At 62.3% G+C, this 18,281-nt stretch overlaps 2 protein-coding genes across 2 annotated transcripts; both read left to right on the top strand.

Moving 5' to 3' along the window:
- The first annotated feature begins 5,645 nt into the window (after window positions 1–5,645).
- Window positions 5,646–10,652, top strand: MADCAM1 (mucosal vascular addressin cell adhesion molecule 1). The gene is made up of 5 exons (XM_030845717.2): window positions 5,646–5,790; window positions 5,904–6,176; window positions 6,536–6,856; window positions 8,782–9,237; window positions 10,094–10,652. The coding sequence occupies exons 1-5, from the start codon at window positions 5,730–5,732 to the stop codon at window positions 10,201–10,203; spliced, it is 1,221 nt and encodes a 406-aa protein (XP_030701577.1). The 5' UTR covers window positions 5,646–5,729; the 3' UTR covers window positions 10,204–10,652.
- Window positions 10,653–11,372: 720 nt separating this feature from the next.
- On the top strand, window positions 11,373–18,244 carry TPGS1 (tubulin polyglutamylase complex subunit 1). The gene is made up of 2 exons (XM_030845712.3): window positions 11,373–11,908; window positions 17,481–18,244. The coding sequence occupies exons 1-2, from the start codon at window positions 11,535–11,537 to the stop codon at window positions 18,013–18,015; spliced, it is 909 nt and encodes a 302-aa protein (XP_030701572.2). The 5' UTR covers window positions 11,373–11,534; the 3' UTR covers window positions 18,016–18,244.
- The last annotated feature ends 37 nt before the right edge of the window (window positions 18,245–18,281 follow it).

The following is an 18,281-nucleotide window of genomic DNA, read 5'->3' as shown; positions in this document are numbered from 1 at the left end:
GGCTAGAGAGCCCCTGCGCTGCGCGCGGCCTTGTGGGAAACGCGCCCCGGACCGCCACCCTGGCGCCCGGGGCATGGCCGGACTTGTAGTCCGGCAGCGCGTGGCGGCCGCAGAAGACGCCGGTACGCGCGGGTGGCGGGAGCCGGGACCCGGGCGCTCCTGCCTTAGTGGCTGCAGGATGCGGCGCCTCCCGGGGCCGAGCCGAGCTGAACCGCCGCGGCCTGCTGGCCGAGGAGCTCGTCATCAGGGACGGCGGCGCGGTGGGTGCACCAGTCCGGCCCGACACTGACCCTCAACCCCGGCCCGACCCTGACCTTCAGCCCCGACCCGTAACCTTCGGCCCCGGCAGGACTCTGATCCTCAGCCCCGGAAGGACCCTGACCCTCAGCCCCGATCCCTGACCCTCAGCCCCGGCAGGACCCTGACCCCTGGCCCCAGCAGGACCTTGATCTCAGCCCCCACCCTGACCCTCACCCTGCTGGGCACCCAGCTTACCTGGATCAGTCTCAGCCTTGGATGTTGGACCTTGGCCCCATTCCCTACCCAGCACCCACAGAGCCCTGCCCCAGACACCCAGGCGCAGCCCTACCACCCCAGTTTCCCACCCTCCCTGCAGAACCACCCCCAACCCCACCTTGACTGGGCTCTGAACTTACACCCCCCCCCCATCACCCAGACCTCGCTGCAAGGCTCGGATCCTCCTGGTCCCACTCATGTCACAGGTACAGACCCTGCGCTTGAAACAGGCCCCTTGGGCAGAGAACTTTCCTGAGGGGTCTGCGCACTGGGCGCCGACGGTGACCCCAGCCCAACCACTCCCCCTCTCCAGGCAGGGCGCCCCGAGGCTCCCAAGTCGTCCATCAGCAGCCTGCCACCCAGGGTTTCCCAACCTCTGAGGTTCCCAGCACTGCTGGCACTGGGGTGCAATGGTTCTCCGGGCGCTGTGGAGGGTGGAGTGGCTCCCTGGCCCCAGCCTCTCAATGCGGGGAGCCTCCACAGTGTGACAACCACTGTCCTAACCCCTCAGCACAGTACGGGTCCCAGGGCTCAGCCTGGGGTCCGGTGGAGGACCCCAACATTTCCATTCTGTGCTCACAGACACAAAGCCAATGCAAGCCCCCCCCGCCCCCGCCAACACTGGAGAGAGTCCCAATGGCCACACAGAAAAAACGGAAAGAGAAACTGGTGCCATCAGTAAACAGAAAATCAGTTTTTAAAAGGTGCTTTAGGGCTTCCCTGGTGGCGCGGTGGTTAAGAATCCACCTGCCAATGCAGGGGACACAGGTTCGAACACCTGGTTGGGGAAGATCCCACATGCCGCGGAGCAGCTAAGCCCGTGTGCCACAGCTACTGAGCCTGCGCTCTAGAGCCCGCGAGCCGCAACTACTGAGCCCACGTGCCACAACTACTGAAGCCCACGAGCCTAGATCCCGTGCTGCACAACAAGAGAAGCCACGTCAATGAGAAGCCTGCGCACCGCAACGAAGAGTAGTCCCCGCTCACGGCAACTAGAGAAAGCCCGCGCGCAGCAACGAAGACCCAACGCAGCCAAAAATCAATAAATTAAAAAAAAAAAAAAAAAAAAGGACTTCCCTGTGGCACAGTGGTTAAGAATCTGCCTGCCAATGCAGGGGACACGGGTTCAAGCCCTGGTCCAAGAAGATCCCACATGCCATGGAGCAACTGAGCCCGTGCACCACAACTACTGAGCCTGTGCTCTAGAACCCATGAGCCACAGCTACTGAGCCCACATACCACAACTCCTGAATCCTGTGCGCCCAGAGCTCGTGCTCCGCAACGAAGAGAAGCCACCGCAATGAGAAGCCCGCGCACCGCAATAAACAGTAGCCGCCCCCCCCCACCCGGCTTGCCGCAACTAGAGAAAGCTCGCACGCAGCAATGAAGAGCCAACACAGCCAAAAAGTAAATAAATAAATTATTTTAAAAAATGCTTTATTTAACCAGGTATATCCAAAATATTATCATTTCAACATGAAATACTCAATAAATACTGAGATTTTTACATTCTGCACTCATACTAAATTCTCTAAGTCCAGCGTGTATTTTACCCTTACCTGTATTTTCTGCTTAATTTTCATTGGAAGTATTTCATCCGTATATAAGAGTTCCTAAAACCGTAGATGAGGGACTTCCCTGGCGGTCCAGTAGTTAGGACTCTGCGCTTACACCGCAAGGAGCACAGGTTCGATCCCTGGTCAGGGAACTAAGATCCTGTGAGCCCCGCGGCACAGCCCAAAACAATAAAAAATAATAAAATCGTAGATGAAAAAGGAGATTCATAAACCCAAATTGTCCCAAATGTACTTAAAAGTTTTCCAATAAGTGGATCAAACGTCTGTTTTTAGGTTGGTATTTAAATTAAAAATTACATTTCAGGGGGTGAGTAGCCGTGCCTGGCTGGCAGCTCTGCCCAGGCCTGAGTTTGTCCTGTGCCCCAACCTTGTCACCTCCCCAGCCGGGCCCTGGGATGGATCAGCTGGGCTGCAGCCAGCTGGCCTACGGCAAGGTTAGAATTTCACACAGCTGGCCCAGCGCTGGCCCTAGTGATCCACGGCAGTTCCTCGTCAACTGTTTGCATTCACTGCAGCACTTCTGCCCTGGGGGTGGCCCTTCCGCTCCTCAGGGAACACCCATACCGCCATCACAGCGCTGGGTCGGCTTCCTCCTCAGACAGAGCTGGTCCCCACACCAGGACTGCCGAAGTGGATGCGTGGGGTGGTGTAGAGGGGGGAGGGTGTTCAGCTGGGGGTGGATGGATACATGGGTGGGTGGACAGCTGGCCGACAAGTGGCCAGAGGGACAGGTGGGTGGGTGGTGGGCGAGCAGACCTCTGATCTGAGATCCACCCTGGTCTGCCCACACCTGCTAAAGTCAGTCTGGGCCTGTCCTGAGGGGTCTGCTCTGGGCGCTGACGGTGACCCCAGCCCAACCCCTCCCCCTCTACAGGCAGGGCACCCCGAGCCTCCCAAGTCGTCCACCAGTCAGCCATCCTCACCCCCTCAGCCCAGCTCGGCCAGGGGACTTCAGGGGCCAGCAGGGACGTCGAAGGCCTGCTGGGACAGCTCCTGTCCAGCCCTAGAGCTGGCTGTGTAACAGGCGACCCCTCGCTGAGGAGCCTGTCTCCTCCCCCAGCCTCCCTGAGACCACCGAGGCAGGGAGCCACCCAGTGAGGGGGCTCAGGCTAAAGTCTGGGGTGCTTCAACGCCAGAGCTGGGTGGGGCACCTGACAGGGGCCCCAAATGACCCAGCTCTGCCCTCAGGGCTCCAGCTCACCCCAAAGAAAATCCGTGAGGCCCCCAAGTGACCAGTGATGTTAGTGAGGGGAGCTGGCCAGCCGCAGTGCAGGGGTCCTGGGGGAACGGGAATTTCCCAAGGCTGGGGCGCTGGCCTCTCTAGACACCCTCCTTGGCCCCGAGTGCCCTGCAGAGCCCCGATGCCATCCTGGGAAGGTGGGGAGGAGGCCAGGATGTTGGGCTTGGGTGGCGGCCGGGACCTCCATGGGAAGGAGGCTTCCTACACAGGCCACTGAGGACTTCCTCCCGGTGGGGTGGGGGACCGATGCTGGGAAGCGGGGACCAAGAGCAGGAAGCCCAGGCTGGGGGGATACAGCCAGGACCTCAGCCCCCACCCAGGCGGCTCCCGTGGGCTCAGTCACGTAGGAACAAGAGCAGATGTCCCTGGGGCAGGTGGGAAGTGCGGTTCAGTCCCCCCCGCCCCCCCTACCCCGCTGGTGCTGGCCCTGCCCCTCCTGGGGTCCATCCAGACCCCCTCCAGTCACCTGCCCCATCCCTCTCTTCTCCCCCCCACCCCTTCCTCTGTCTCTCTCTGTCTCCCCACCCCCCTTTTCTTCTTCCACCTCTGCCCGGAACCTTCTTCCTCTGTTGAGCCCACCTGTCCCTTCCTCGGGGTGGCCTGTGCTGATGCTGCGGTCATCGTGTTCCCCTTAGCACTGTCCTCTTAAGCCGCGGGTGTCATTAACCCTCCTCGTTCACGCAAGCAGAGGCTTGGAGCTGGAGGGGCCAGCGATGGCAGGGGAGGGGCAAGTCCACACCCTGCAAGGGCCTCGGCTGCCAGGGTGCCAGGAAGCCGGGTCAGGGCCTGGGAAGAGACCCATTCACCAGGCCTGCTGCCCCCCACCCGGGTTAAGGGCCCAGCTTCCCGAGAAGGGCCCACACCTCCGGCCTGGGGAGGGGCGGCACCTTGGAGCTGCCTTCCTGTGCGGCCTTTCCCGGCACCGAGGTAGGAGGGGGATGGGACCAAGGAAGTTAGACGCTGGGTTCGCACACTTGGGGCCCCCTGAGTCTCCGCTCCCCTCCCCTGCCCCCAGCGGCACCCCAGCCCCCCACTCAGCTCCCCTCCCCTGCCCACCGGCCCCTGCTCTTAGGCCCCAGTTTCTACCTCTGACAATTAAGATGTTGAGAAGACAGACGGGCGGGGCTGGTGGTGCTTAGAAACAGCATGGCCTGGCGACTCCTCTCTTACACTGAAGTCAGGGAAACTGAGGCAGAGTCAGGCGGGGGTGGGGGGACAGCCAGGACTCTCCATCCTTTTCCTCCTGCATGCCCGCTGCACACGGGGTCTGGGGTCACAGCGGACGAGATCCCCCCATTCCCAGTACAAGGGGGATGTGACATCAGCCACTTGACCTCGTTAAGGACCGCGAGGAAGTCAGGTTGGGGGGAAGCTGGGTGGGGAGCTTCCCACTCAGGAGGCGGCATCTGGGCAGAGACGGAGCAGGGGAGGCTCATGCTAAGGTCCTGAGGCTGCCTGGTCCGGAGGCTGCTCGGTCTCATAGGCTCCAGCCACGGCCAGGAGTTGGCATTTTTCCCTCTGCCAGGGGAAGCCGTGGGGTGTCCACGTGCTGAGAGGGTGTTTCTAAGTCCACTCTGGGTGCAGGGTGGTGAACGGCTGTGAAGGAAACTGGGGCCAGGCTGAGGGGCCCAGAGGAAAGCGTGGATGGATTCCAGCGTTGGGAAGATGAGGTTCTCAGGCCTCGCCGATGCCCGCTGTGGGTCCCCTCCCCCAGGCTTCTCGTGGGGAGCCCAGACCCAAGTCGCTGTGTGGAACAGAGCACTGAGGCCCCATGTCCGGTGTCCCAGGGTCCCATCACGCCTGCCCGTTTGGCGGACAGGAGACAAGCTCAGGGGTGGGTGGGCCTCGGCTCCACACCCTACAGCATCCTCACCCCTGACGGGACCCATCTTCCAAGCGGATTGCTCGGGGCGGTCCACCGCAGGAGACCTGCTGCGCGGCCGCCCAAGCTATCGGGGGAGACTGCTCCCCACCGCCCCCGCGCGGCCGCTCCGGGCAGCGAGGGCTGAGACTCCCGCGACTGGGCGAGCCCGGCGCCAGCCCTGGGCCTGGCTCCGATTTCCATTCAATTAACCTCGACAGTCAGCCCTCTCCCGCCTCCATCTTCCGATCTTCAGTCTCTAAAAGTGAAACCTGGAATCGGCCCAGACCCTCCGCCCGCGGGTTCTGACCTCGGCCTCCCCCGCCCCCATCTCTGGCCCCCAGTCCCTGCCTCTCTGTCGCCTCCAGGGTCGGGGGTCAGGGTGGGAAACCCCCTCGGGAAACCCCCGGGGAGCAGCTGGAGGAGGGGGAGGGGAAGCGGGGTCGCGGGGCCGGGGGCGGGGGGAGAAGGAGCCCGGGGCGCCAGTATTTAAGCCGCCTACCCCGCGGGCAGGGGACAGAGCCGGGGACCGAGCATGGAGCAGGGACTCGCCCTCCTGCTTCCCCTCTTTCTGGGGCTGCTGCAGCTGGGCCGCGGTGAGCGGGGCAGGGGTCTCCGAGCCGGGAAGGGGTTGGGAGAGAGGAGGGGCTCGGAGGAGGGGGCTGGGGCTGGGGGCGCGGGGTGGGGCTGAGAGCGCCGTCGCCCGCAGGTGGGCCGCTGGAGGTGGAGCCCCCCGAGCCCGAGGTGGCGGTGGCCGTGGGCGAGTCGCTACAGTTCACCTGCCGCCTGGCCTGCGAGGACGGCAGGGCGGCCTCTGTGCAGTGGCGGGGCCTGGACACCAGCCTGGGCGCCGTGCAGTCGGGCGCGGGTAGCAGCGTCCTCTCCGTGCTCAACGCCTCGCTGTCGGCTGCGGGGCCCCGCGTGTGCGTGGGCTCCTGCGGGGACGTCGCCTTCCAGCACATCGTGCGGCTCCTGGTGTTCGGTGAGCCCCCGCCCCTCCCGCCGTCGTGGCACACGTGGGGGCCCAGCCAGCGGCCCTGCTTTCCCTCTATCCTTGTGCCACCTCTGCCTGGGAGGCTTCCCGGATTGCCCAGCCCGCCCCAGCTCAAAGCCGGCCTCGCAGGTCCTCCTGGGTCGATCTGCAGTCCGCTCCCTCCTCCCCGCATCCCCTCTCCCCCAATCCACCCCCAAACCTCCTGTACCTGACCCCCTTGCCCTTTCTGCGGGTGGGACACTGGGTCTTCCCTGTCCCCGGGCACCAGCAGTCCCCTCGCCCCCTCCTCAGGGCCCAGCCCTGACCCTCGGAGCTCTGCCCACCCCCTTCCTCCCCTCCCTCCACAGCCTTCCCGGACCAACTGACTGTGGCCCCAGAGGCCCTGGTGGCTGGGCCGGACCAGGAGGTGTCCTGCACAGCCCACAGCGTCACGCCTGCTGGCCCTGACACCCTCTCCATGTCCCTGCTCCTGGGAGATCAGGAACTGGAGGGGGTGGAGGCCCTCCGGGATGTGATGGAGGAGCCCCAGGAGGGCGAGGACCCGCTGTTCCAAGTGACACAGCGCTGGCTGCTGCCCACCTTGGGGACACCCGCCCCACCGTCCCTCCACTGCCAGGCGACCATGAGGCTGCCCGGCTTGGAGCTGAGCCGCCGCCGGCCCATTCCAGGTGAGCCTGTGCCTCAGTGTCCCCCAGGAAGTGGGTGAGGTCACACCACCCAGCGCCTGTGAGCCTTGATGAGCGGTGCCCAGCGGCTCTTATGGAATCCTGGTTAAGCCCCTCCCCTGCTGTGTCGCCACCTGGGCAGGTCACAGTACCACAGACGAGGAAAAATTGCATTCGATCTTTATTTTATTTTATTTTAAAATTAATTATTTTTGGCTGTGTTGGGTCTTTGTTGCTGTGCGCGGGCTTTCTTTGGTTGCAGCGAGCGGGGGCTACTCCCGTTGTGGTGCGCAGGTTTCTCATTGCAGTGGCTTCTCTTCTTGAGGAGCACGGGCTCGAGGAGCGCGGGCTCAGTAGTTGTGGCGCACGGGCTTAGTTGCTCCGCGGCATGTGGCATCCTCCCCGGCCAGGGCTCGAACCCCTGTTCCCTGCGTTGGCAGGCGGATTCTTAACCTCTGCGCCGCCAGGGAAGTCCCTGCATTCGATCTTTAGTCTGTCCCTTCGTGGCAGCCAGGGGCTACTTCTCACTCGTTCATTCATTCAGCAGATTCGCTGAGCACCTACCCTGAGCCAGGTCCCATGAGGTGCTGCCCTTCCTCTGCCCACAGCTCTCCAGGGCTCCCACCTCCCTTTGGGTGAAAACCCAAGCTCCCCGTGCCCACGGAGCCCTACAGAGCCTGACCTGCTTGCCCGTCCCCCACCCCCACCCCCTGCCTCACTTCCTCTCTCCCCCTCACTCCGTCTGCTGTCCCTCCGACACCCTAGGTGCAGTCCTGCCCCAGGGCCTTTGCACTGCTGTGCCCTCCACCGGAACGCTCTTCCCCACATCTCCCTCACCTCCCTCGTGTCTCCTTCCCAGTGAGACTTGCCCTGACCTCTCTGTCCAAGGGGTCAAACCCCACTCCCACCCCCACCACACACACACACACACACACACACACACATACACACACACTCAGGCCCTTTCTCTTCTCTTGTTGAATGTTTGTTGACACCTTTTATCAACATCTGACTCCTGTGTGCTCTCTTTATTTTTTTCCCCATTATCTGTCTCCCCTGCCATTGGTTTCATCCAGATAGGAATGTGTCACTCTCTTTCATGGCTGTCCCCCCAGTGGCTAAAACAGTGCTCAGCGCACAGTAGGTGTCCAATAGATACATCCTGAATGAATTAATCAATAACTGTTATCACGGAGCCTGGCGCATAGTAGGTGCACAAGAAATGCTTGCTGAATGAACTAACGAATGGCAACATTTAACGTGGGGCCTAGCACACAGTAGGTGCTCAGTTCATGTCAGACGTTATTAGTTAGTCTCATCTGGGACAGGCCCCGACCGCATCACTAAGCTTCTGGCAGCCTCTCACTAAGGAAGCACAGATTCGTTCTCTGAGAGGGCACCGCGATACTCATGTTAATGGCTGGGGCCTGGGGGCCGGGAAAGGTTTGGCTCAAGTGGAAGCAGGGGTGTGGGGGGGAGGCAGGGGTGTGCTGGGAGGGTGTGCACAGAGTCCTCCGGATTTGAGAGCCGTCACACAGCAGAACAGACAGATCCCCTCTAGGGACCTCAGTCTCTCATCTGCACCGCAAGGGGGAGGGGCACCCCCTTCCCTCTCCCCACCCCTCAGCCCCATAATAATAAGATCCAACACCCGTGTCACTCTGCACGCCAGCCCCTGGGGTGGGGGCCTCTCACCCTGCTTTCCAGTTGAGGAAAGTGAGACACAGAGATTTGGATGCTCGCTGTGGGGGGGGGGGGCATGACAGACCCCGAGACGGCTCCTGCCCACTGGGATACCCTGCGATTCACCCAAGTGAATGGACGGGGCTTGGAGTGGTTCTGGTCCAACCATGTGGTCCGGGTGGAGAGAGGGAGGGAGGAGAAGGGGCTGGACAGCAGCAAGAACAGATGGCTGCCGTGTTTTCCAGTCCTGCAGGGCCTGACCTCCCTGGAGCCCCCCGTCATGACCCCCCCAGAGCCCAGCACCACAGAGTCCCCGGAGCCCCCCGTCACGACATCCCCGAAGCCCCCCATCACCACCTCCCCCGGGGCCATCCCAGAGCAGGCCTCCACCCGCAGCCCCAGGAGTCCTGGCCTCGTGCCCCGGAACAGCTCCACCAGGCCCTGCCTCCCGGAGATCCACCAGCTGTCAGCAGCAGGGAGCTTGGAGCTGCTGTGCGAGGTGGTCTGCGGCGCAGGCGTGGCCGTGCGCTGGACCCGGGCCCCTGGCGGGCTGGCGGCCTACGAGACGCAGGAGGTGGGGGCCCGGGCTTGGCTGAGCGGCGGGAGCGTGCTGTGGGCCAGATGCCACGGTGAGGGCTGGTTCCAGTGTGGCCTGGACCCAGGGGGCCAGACGGCCAACCTGTACGTGGCCTCAGAGATCTGTGAGTTCAGGGGCTGGGGCGGGCACTGGGGGAGCCTGAGAGGGAGGGGAGCCTTGAGTCTGGCCTTAGACAAGGGGGGCCCTGCCAGCCTGTGTCCCCAGCTGTCCAGTGGACTTCCGTGACCCTATAAGATCACAACTGCCTGCATGGCGATAACTAAGTTTCAGGGACTGTGTAGGTGTCACAGCACTCTATGGGCTAAGACAGCCTGTGGAATAGAAACAGAAATAGAAGGGAATTCCCTGGCGGTCCAGCAGTTAAGACTCCGTGCTTCCACTGCAGGGGGCGCAGGTTTGATCCCTGGTCTGGAAACTAAGATCGGTGTGGCGTGGCCAAAAAAGAAAAAAAAAAAAAAAAAAAAAAGTAGAATACAGCCACTTTGGTAATTTCCGTTTTTCTGGTAGCCACATTCAGGAATAAAAAGGTAAAATAAGTTTGACAATATATTTCATCGAAACCAATATATCTCAGACGTTATCATTTCAACATGTAATCTATAAAGAAGCATGAATGAGATTTTTTTTTCCCAAACTAAGCCTTCAGAATGCAATGTGTGTTTTACAAAGACAGCGCTGTCCACTCAGACTGACCACATTTCAAATGCAGCTGTGCTGAGTGGTCCCTCACTGGACAGCTCACTTCTAACTCCAAGGTCCTATGTACCTTTCAAAAGACTCACTCTAAAAATAGCTGGATAGTCCAGTGATTTTTATACATTTCAGAAGGCGTTTTAAACCGTGAGGTCCTTTGTAAAATTTCAGGGAACTCGGTCAGTCCGGGAGCCCTTAGCCGACTCTGCTGGGCTGCTCCCCAAACCTGCAGAGAGGTGCAAGACACCGTATGCCTCTCTCTCCAGGCTCCCCGCTAACGTCTGCATACCTGTGGACGGGCAGCTTTGTTCTGGGGCTGCTTCTCCTGGTGTTCCTGACCTACCGCCTGTGGAAACGCTGCCGGCCCACCAGATGACCTGGGCCCCTGCCCCGCCTGGACCACACGGAGGGGGATTTTCCTTCCACTCAGTTGCGACCAGAGGATGTTTGCAGGGTTCTGGACAGCAGGGGGGCTGACCGTGCACCCCTTACCCTGATGGCCAGCACATCCAGGCTCCCCAGCTGGCTGGGCTTCCCTTCAGTGGGGACCCTGGGGAGCCGCCACCCCCACCCACCCCCACGGTGCAGAGCTGGAGAATAAAGAGCATCTGGTCTGACCTCGGTGGTTCCTGTCGCGGTCTGAGGACACGGGGAATCCCCGGCACAGCTCCAACCATCCTCTGCTCTAGGTGACTCCCCAGACAGACAAGGAAGGACAGGACACCTCAGCCCCATGTGGCCAGGGGTGGGGGTAAGAGGCGTGTGCTCTTCCTGGTGCCTTTCCCTGCATATGGGGACACTGGCGCTTAATGAGTAACTAGGAGTCCTCAAAAGAAGCGGAGAAAAGTGTTGGCGGACAGCACGGGCAAAGACACAGAAGAGAGGTGGCTTGATAAGGGAAATTGCATCTCTTTTGGGGTGGCTGGAGGCTAAAGCGTGGGGAGAGGCGAGGGAGAGGCTGGAAATGATACCGGCAGATGAAGGGCTGTAGATGCCAGGGTCGTCAGCCGTGTGGAACCGAGGAGCTCTGGGAGAGTTTAGAGCTATAGAGGATGCGGGGTGAGAAAGTTCCCTCTAGTGGTAAGGAAAGGTAACAGCCTGGGACGGGGAACTGGGGACCGTGGGTGGTCCACTCGCTCTGTGAACCCGTACAGCGGACTAGGGGCCGCGGAAGCGCAGACCAGACCCCTAACCCAGCCTGGTGGGGAGAGGGGGCCTTTCCCCACGAGGTGAGCTACAAACTCGCACGGAAATTGGGTTAGGCTGAAGACCAAGCTGAGCACAAAGGCTCTGAGTTGAAAATCAGAAAAGGGGGCGGGAGCGGCGCTTAGGCCCGGAGTTGGGGTGGAACCATCCCGCCCACTCTCAGCAGGGCTTCCCTGGTAACCAATGAGACCGGTTGCTAGGGGACCATGCTAATGAAGGACTCGCCCACTACCAAGATGGCAAGCAATCCGGCTTCATACCAGAAACCAAGCCCTTCCTAGGGATCCATTTTGGAGTCTGGCAAAATTTAAGTTCCGAGCCTAAGCCAGGAAAGCCAACCAGCACACCTAAAGAGGAAAACGGAGAGAGAGTAAGTGCCAATGAAAACCTAGGGAAAAAGGTGGCCTGCGCTGGTTATTTCCCAGAGTCTCCCCGCAGGATCCGAGCGCCCTCTGCCCTCAACAAAAATGGCCGCCCCGAGGTGCCAGCGCACTGTGAAATATGGACGTCCTTCCGGTCCCGCTGCCCTCAGCGAAGATGGCGGCAGTGGAGAAGCGGCGGCCGCCTGTGGCCCAGGCAGCCAATTTCACAGGCAGCGGCCGGCCGGGGGTGTCCCGAGCAGCGGCGACGGCCGAGAGTGAGGAGGACTTCCTGCGGCAGGTCGGAGTGACGGAGATGCTGCGCGCGGCCCTGCTGAAGGTGCTGGAGGCGCGACCCGAGGAGCCCATCGCCTTCTTGGCGCACTACTTCGAGAACATGGACCTGCGGTCTCCTGCAAACGGCGGCGCCGGGGAGCCCCCGGGCCAGCTCCTGCTGCAGCAGCAGCGCCTGGGCCGCGCGCTGTGGCACCTTCGCCTGGCTCACCACTCCCAGAGGTGCGGGGCTGGGCCGGGCCTGGGTGGGTAGGGGCCGCGGTCGGACTTCAACTCCCAGCGGGTTCCGCGCGGCTCCCCGCCCCCGGCGCCGGCTCTCGAGCGCGGGCCGTGGTGGGAACTGTAGTCCGCTCTGCCTGGCGCGGGAGGGGCGCGGATGGCTCCGGGCTGCAGGGCCCCGGCGGGGCCACCCGAGTGCTGGCACCGGTAGCTCTGGCAGACTTGGGCTTTGGTGATGCCTCTTTGCAGGTGCTGAGGTCCCCCTTGCATCTACCTCACTTTTGTAAATCATGGAGCCCAGACAGGACTTGGCCAAGATCTCAGAGCCAGTCCTCCGAGCCAGGTCCCTCCTAGCTGCCTCGTTCCCAGCGTGGTAGCATCCCCGTCCATTCAGCCAGAAAATGAATATTTACAGGGCTGGGCCGTGGAGATAGAGAGCAATCCAGGTCCCGCGCGGGCAGGAGAGACGTCCAGTAAGGGGCCTGCATTGACACACAGGGAAAGGTGTTGCAGGCACGAGGCCACCGGCTGCACTGGCCTGGAGGCTGTGGGGCTGCAGTGTGCGACCCACAGGAGAGGGGGAGGCCGGGAGCCTTCGCAGGGCTGAAGCATGGAGGGGTGGAGGGGATGGCGCCTGCCCCCCCCCCCCTTAGAAGCGGGTGAGGGAATGGTCCGTGTCGGGTGGCTGGGGAGGAGCTGTTTGACGCGCAGCATCAACCAGACAAGGTGGGCGCTGGATGTGGGTGGGCTGGGTCTTGGATGGGGGTGGTCCCCAGAGAGCCCAGGAAGGGGGAGGAAGCCAAGCAAGGGAGCGTTTCAGCCTGACCCCAGAACCCTCCTGCCTGGGGGCAGCCCTCCCGAGAGAGTCAAGGTGCGGACCCCAAGCAGGGGACCACAGAGAGGCTGGGAGGGAGCCGGAAGGGGTGTGGAGAACGGGCATCCCGTTCGGAGCACCCAGTCTCCACCGCAGGGGAAGGGCAAGCGGGTTGTCCAAAGTGACAGCCAGAAAAGGGAACGGCCGGGGCCACCCCTGAGACGGGGACCTGGCAGGGAGCGGGCTGGTGGGCATCCATGGGTTCTGCTGGGTCTGCAGGGGGTTGTGCAGGAACAGCCCCAGGTGGTCCATGAGATGGGAGGTCACTGGTTTGGAGGAAGTTTCCAGAATGACTTGGGGACCGTTAAGTTGGGAGCTGGGAAAACCTCCAAGCAGGAAGGTGGACAGTTGGGTCGGCAGCTGAGATGCGTGACGGTGCAGGGTGGTTGTCACCTGGTGGCGGGGGGCGGGGTGGTTGTGAAGGCCTCAGGGGAGCTGAGAAGAGCCCAGGACCCGATTCTGAGGAGCCACAGCCTCAGCGAACCCACAGGAAAGCGTGAGAAGGCAGAACAGACATGAAGGAGGGAACCAGAAGACAGGGAACCAGGACATCTTTCAAGGAGGAGAAGAGTCAGCGGCAGGGTCACCACGTGCAGTCGTGCAGGTCAAGCACTGCACAAGCCGTTCACTCCTTAGACGTCACAGACGAGGACCTTTATGTGAAGGCTTTTTGCAGAGCTTTGCCTAGTTTATGCAAAGGCACCTTGTGGGCTGGCAGCGGCCCTGCGTCCAATGGCCCTAGAGATGAGGGCCGATAAGTGTCTGTTGGATTTAGAACCAAGGGGGCCATTTGAGTGTCCTGGGGCTGCTGTAACCAATTACCACAAACTTGGTGACTTAAAACAGCAGAAATTTATTCTCCCACAGTTCTGGAGGCCAAAGTCCAAAGTCCGGGGGCAGCAGGGCTGTGCCGTCTCTGGAGGCTGTAGGGGAAGGTCCTTCCTGCCCCCTCCAGCTTCTGGAAGCTCCAAGCATCCTTGGCTTGTGGCCGCATCCTCTCAGCCTCTGCCTTGTCTTCCCGTGGCTTCTCTTCTGTGTCACTCTCTCAAAAGGACACTTGGCATTGGTTTTAAGGCTACCTCACCCCACCTCCAGACCCTGAACTAATTACATCTTTCAAAGACGCTGTTTCCAAATAAGGTCCCACTCACAGGTTCCGGGTGGACGTGCACCTGGGGGGACACTGTTCACCATACTGAAGGAGTGTTGGAGCGGTTCTCAGGAGGAGCAGAGTGAGTGGCCGGTGCTGGTGGCACACCTGGTCTCCCCGAGGCGGGGCTGGTGCTGAACTCAGAGATACGTTCCCAGTCAGGAGCCCCATAACCTCGGCTGCCGGGTCAGAAGCAGAAGCCAGGCCAGGCGGGTCCCCCCGAGGCTGGGCAGCTTCGTCCCTATGCTGAGGGGTGGGCTGGGGAATCCCGGGGCTGCTCTTGAGAGCGACCTCAGCACGAAAGATTTGGGGAGAACTCAACCAAAATCCCCTCTGCTGTTGTCTCGAAATCACACGTGCTGGCTGCTAGGACTGGTGACGGCCCTCAGAGCACAAACACAGCAGACCCGGCATGGTGGCCCAGGGCCGCCTTCTAAGCCACCACGTGCTAATAGGAACAGCAAGAGTGCCAACCGCTGCAGGTCCCCTTGGCCCCAGAAAACATGCAAAGGCACCAAAGGGTCTGAGCCAGTCTCCTCGGCTCCGAGCATCCTCTGTGGGGTGTCCCGGGCTCTGTGGGGTGTGGAGCGGCCTCCCTGCCCCCACCCACGCGATGCCGGGAGCCCTCCCCATTGTGACAAGCACAGACGTCCTCAGACATCACCCAGTGTCCCCTGGGGGCAGAATCTTCCCAGACAAGACCCCCCCAGGTTGGGATTCCACGGACCCCCCAGGAGACTGCGCCCCGTGACCGTCTGCCGTCTGAGGTCCCGGGATGCTACACACATTTAAATCCACACCTGAGTGGGAGGGAGGGGAGGTGACCCACACACGCTGGGGGCCCCCCTGGTTCACACCACCTGACTCCGTGGGAATGTATGCAGGCCTCTGGTGTGAGCAGGGAGAGGACCCAATTTCTTCCCAAACAATTAACCAGAGTCACTCCTCAGCACTGCTAACACAGGGGGAGCGCGGTCACTCTGTGCTGGGCCGTCCTGGGCCCTGCAAGTGTTGGGCAGCCTCCTGGGTCTCCACCCACCCAGTGGTGGCAACCATAACTGTCCCCAGAGTCACCAGTGTCCCTTGGGGGCAGAGTCACCCCGTTGAGAGCCCCCGGTCTACCTTGGAAGTCTCCACGTCTCTGTGACAAGACCCGTAAATAGGTTCTTTTTTAACAAATGCCCACGTGCTTTGCAAACTGCTCTGTGCGGGAGCTGATACAGGCAGAGCCTGAGGACCACAGCCCAGGACGGCAGGCGGTGTGGGTGCTCCCTCGTGGCTGGGAGCCCCCGGGAGGGCGGCCTTGAGATGGGGTGTGGCCTTCCTCTGGCTTCTTGCCTGACGCTCTCATCTCACTGGACCGTAACTGCCCCCCTGTGCGTCTTCCTGCCCGCGAGGCCCATGGTAAACAGAACCTGGACAGCGCTGAATGGCAGCTGGTGACAGCTAATGACAGGCGCACGGGGTCCCCTGCCACACGCCGAGCACAAAATCTACCCTCTGTCCTCCCAAGAATCCTGAGACGCAAGGACGAGAACCCTTATTCTCCAGAGGAGGGAAGCAGGGCGCAGTGGCTAGAACCGGTGCAGGTCTGGGCCAGCCAGGAACATCTCTGAGCACACAGGGTGCTCAGGGGTCCCCACACGCTGCCGCCTCCGGGGGGATTGATTCAGCTCAAGACAACTAGTGGGTCGACCAGGTTCCTTGGGGAGGCATCAGGCAGAGCTGGGCGGATGGTGGACGCTCAGGCCCCATCAGGATGAGCCATCAGGCCACAGGGACACACCCGAGACCTCAGTGGCCTCACACGGCTGCTGTTGGGTTGGCAGGGGCTCTGCTCACTCAGCCTTGCGGGGAGTGGACCCTCCACGGGAAGTGGGCCATGCTCTCGTGGGGGTGGGGCGGCCTGCCTTCAAGACACCCCCGAGATCCACCCCGCCCCCCGTATTCACAGCCTCGGGCAGCTGCCTGCGTTGCCACCCTGCCGGTCACCCGCTCCAGGGGCCAGTGCCGTGACCTTAGCACTCTCACACTGCCCCGTGGGGAGAGGCCTCCGCAGGGAGCCTTCAGGGGACAGCAGCCCTGCCAGGGTCCTGGTTGAAGACTGAGCCGGGACCACCAAGCCAAGCCATTCCCAGTTCCTGACTCAGGCTGCGACGTGATCTAGGTGTGGGGGTAACTGCCACGCGGCCACAGAGTTGACACGGGCATCATCACTGCCAGGTCCCCCGGACCCACGCGTCCTGGTGAAAGGAGTTGATAACAAAAGCTCCTGCAAGGGGTTATTGTGAGGCGGCAGCAGCTAACACGGTGCCAGTCCTGGGAACGGGAGCATGATGCTGCGTCTGGCACCCCCAGCGCTTCACGGAGTGATCTCACTGGCCCTAAAGCACCAGCACATCCTAAGGACCCAAGAAGTGAGAAGTGAATCCCAGATGGGCGAGACCCCAGGTCCTCTCCCCTCCCCTCTGGGCCTCAGTTCCTCCTCTGTAAAGGGCCTTGACCCACGGAGCTCACTGGGTGAGCATGTCCATCCCTGGGCCCTGCCCTGGGCACCTGCCGTGCTCCGGCCCAGCGTGGACCGGGCTCGCACCCACGCTGACCCGTACAGGTCCCACAGATAAGAGTGGAGCTGGGCTCCCAGAAAAGGCGAATGTGAGCCCTGGGGGTGCCCCTTCCTCTGTGGGACCCTTGGCCTGGCCGCTGCCCTGAGCCTCACTTCCCCTTTGCTTTAGTGGAGATGGAACTGGGCCTCGGCCGGCCGCCAGCTGTTGAGAGAAGGATGGGAATGAGACCCGGGTTATCTAGATGCCCAGGCTCACCCCAGCCCACTCACTTAACCACTTGTGAGGCTCCAGCGTGGCCAGGGCTCGTGGTGGGACATCAGGGTCCTCATGGGGCAGGCGGTAAGTAATGTCAGCGCCGTGGCTGGTCCCTGACGTGACCGTCGGGTCTGCTGTTGCAGCAGAAGGGCAGCATGTCTGGGTAGACGTGGCCGCCTGCGGATAAATCTTTACCCACGAAGACAGGCGGCAGCGGCTTTGAGCCACAGTGTGGGTTACTGCCTCTGGGCCTGCAGGGGTGAAAAGAGACAACCCAGGTTAAAAGGTAGGGATGTGTCCTGCCACGGTGACACCCCATGGGCACACACATCATCGATGGAATGGAGAGTCCATGGGCGGATGCCCATCGTCGGGGTCAGCCCACGTTTCTGGGGCTCCTGGGCAGTGTTCTGGGCGCTGGGGCTGTAACAGTGACCAACAAATAAACTCCCTGACATAGGCCCCTGGGCTGAGCTGGTGGGAGGGAGGGAACTCGTGAGGACACCACAAAGAGAAGTACAGGAAGGGGTTAGGGGGTCAGGGAGGGTCCCCCCCATAAGGTAACATTGAGCAAAGGCTCAAAGCCGTGGGGAGATGTGGGGGAGGGCGTTCCGGGCCAGGGCGCCGCTGGCGCAAAGGCCCTGAGGCTGGACGAGCCGGCGCGTTGGGGGAGGGGCCGGGGGGCAGGGGCGGGGCTCTGGCGCGGCCCGACGGCCCCTCCGCCCGCAGGACCGCTTTCAACAACAACGTCGGCGTGGCCTACGAGTGCCTGAGCGCCAGCGGGCGCAAGAAGAAGCCGGGGCTGGACGGGCGCACGTACAGCGAGCTGCTGAAGCGCATCTGCCGGGACGGGGAGGCCCCCGAGGAGGTGGTGGCGCCGCTGTTGCGCAAGATCCAGTGCCGGGACCACGAGGCCGTGCCGCTGGCCGTGTTCCGCGCGGGGATGCTCACCTGCTTCGTGCTGCTGGAGTTCGTGGCGCGCGCCGGCGCCCTCTACCGGCTGTTGGAGGACCCGGGCCTGGCCGTGGCTGACCGCCACGTGGGCCAGGCCGTGCTGGACACGCTGGAGGGGGCCCTGCAGGCCAGCGACGACACCACGCCCGCGCGCTACCTGGAGGCCGGCTCGCGCCTGGGGCCCGACAGCCTGGCGCTGGCCATGGACCGCGCGCTGGTGGCCCGGCGGCCCAGCACCCCCATGACCCGGGAGGAGTTCCTGGAGAAGGCGGCCGCCCTCTTCATCGCCAAGGTCAAGCCCGTGGGCTGAGCCCTTCCCTCGGCCGCCGCTTCCTCCACCCGGATTCCTGGGGCCCTCGGGGTCCGGCTCACCGGGGCCAGGACTGGGGTGTCCCTGCATGCCAGGGGTGCAGGGAGCCCCCTCACCCAGCTTCCCGCCTGGAATGATGCCCAAGCCCCCTTCGGGGGGAGGCCAAGGATCCCTTCCCGCCCGCCTGCCCAGGCCCCTCTCCTCAGCAGAAATAAAAATCTGTTCCCCAGTCTGACCTGGTGTGTGTGTGTGTGCACCCGTGTCCA

Source organism: Globicephala melas, chromosome 3, assembly GCF_963455315.2.
Source record: "Globicephala melas chromosome 3, mGloMel1.2, whole genome shotgun sequence".
NCBI classification, from domain to species: Eukaryota; Metazoa; Chordata; class Mammalia; order Artiodactyla; family Delphinidae; genus Globicephala; species Globicephala melas.
The sequence above is the reverse complement of the archived record's forward strand: the minus strand, read 5'-3'. Positions and strand labels throughout refer to the sequence as shown.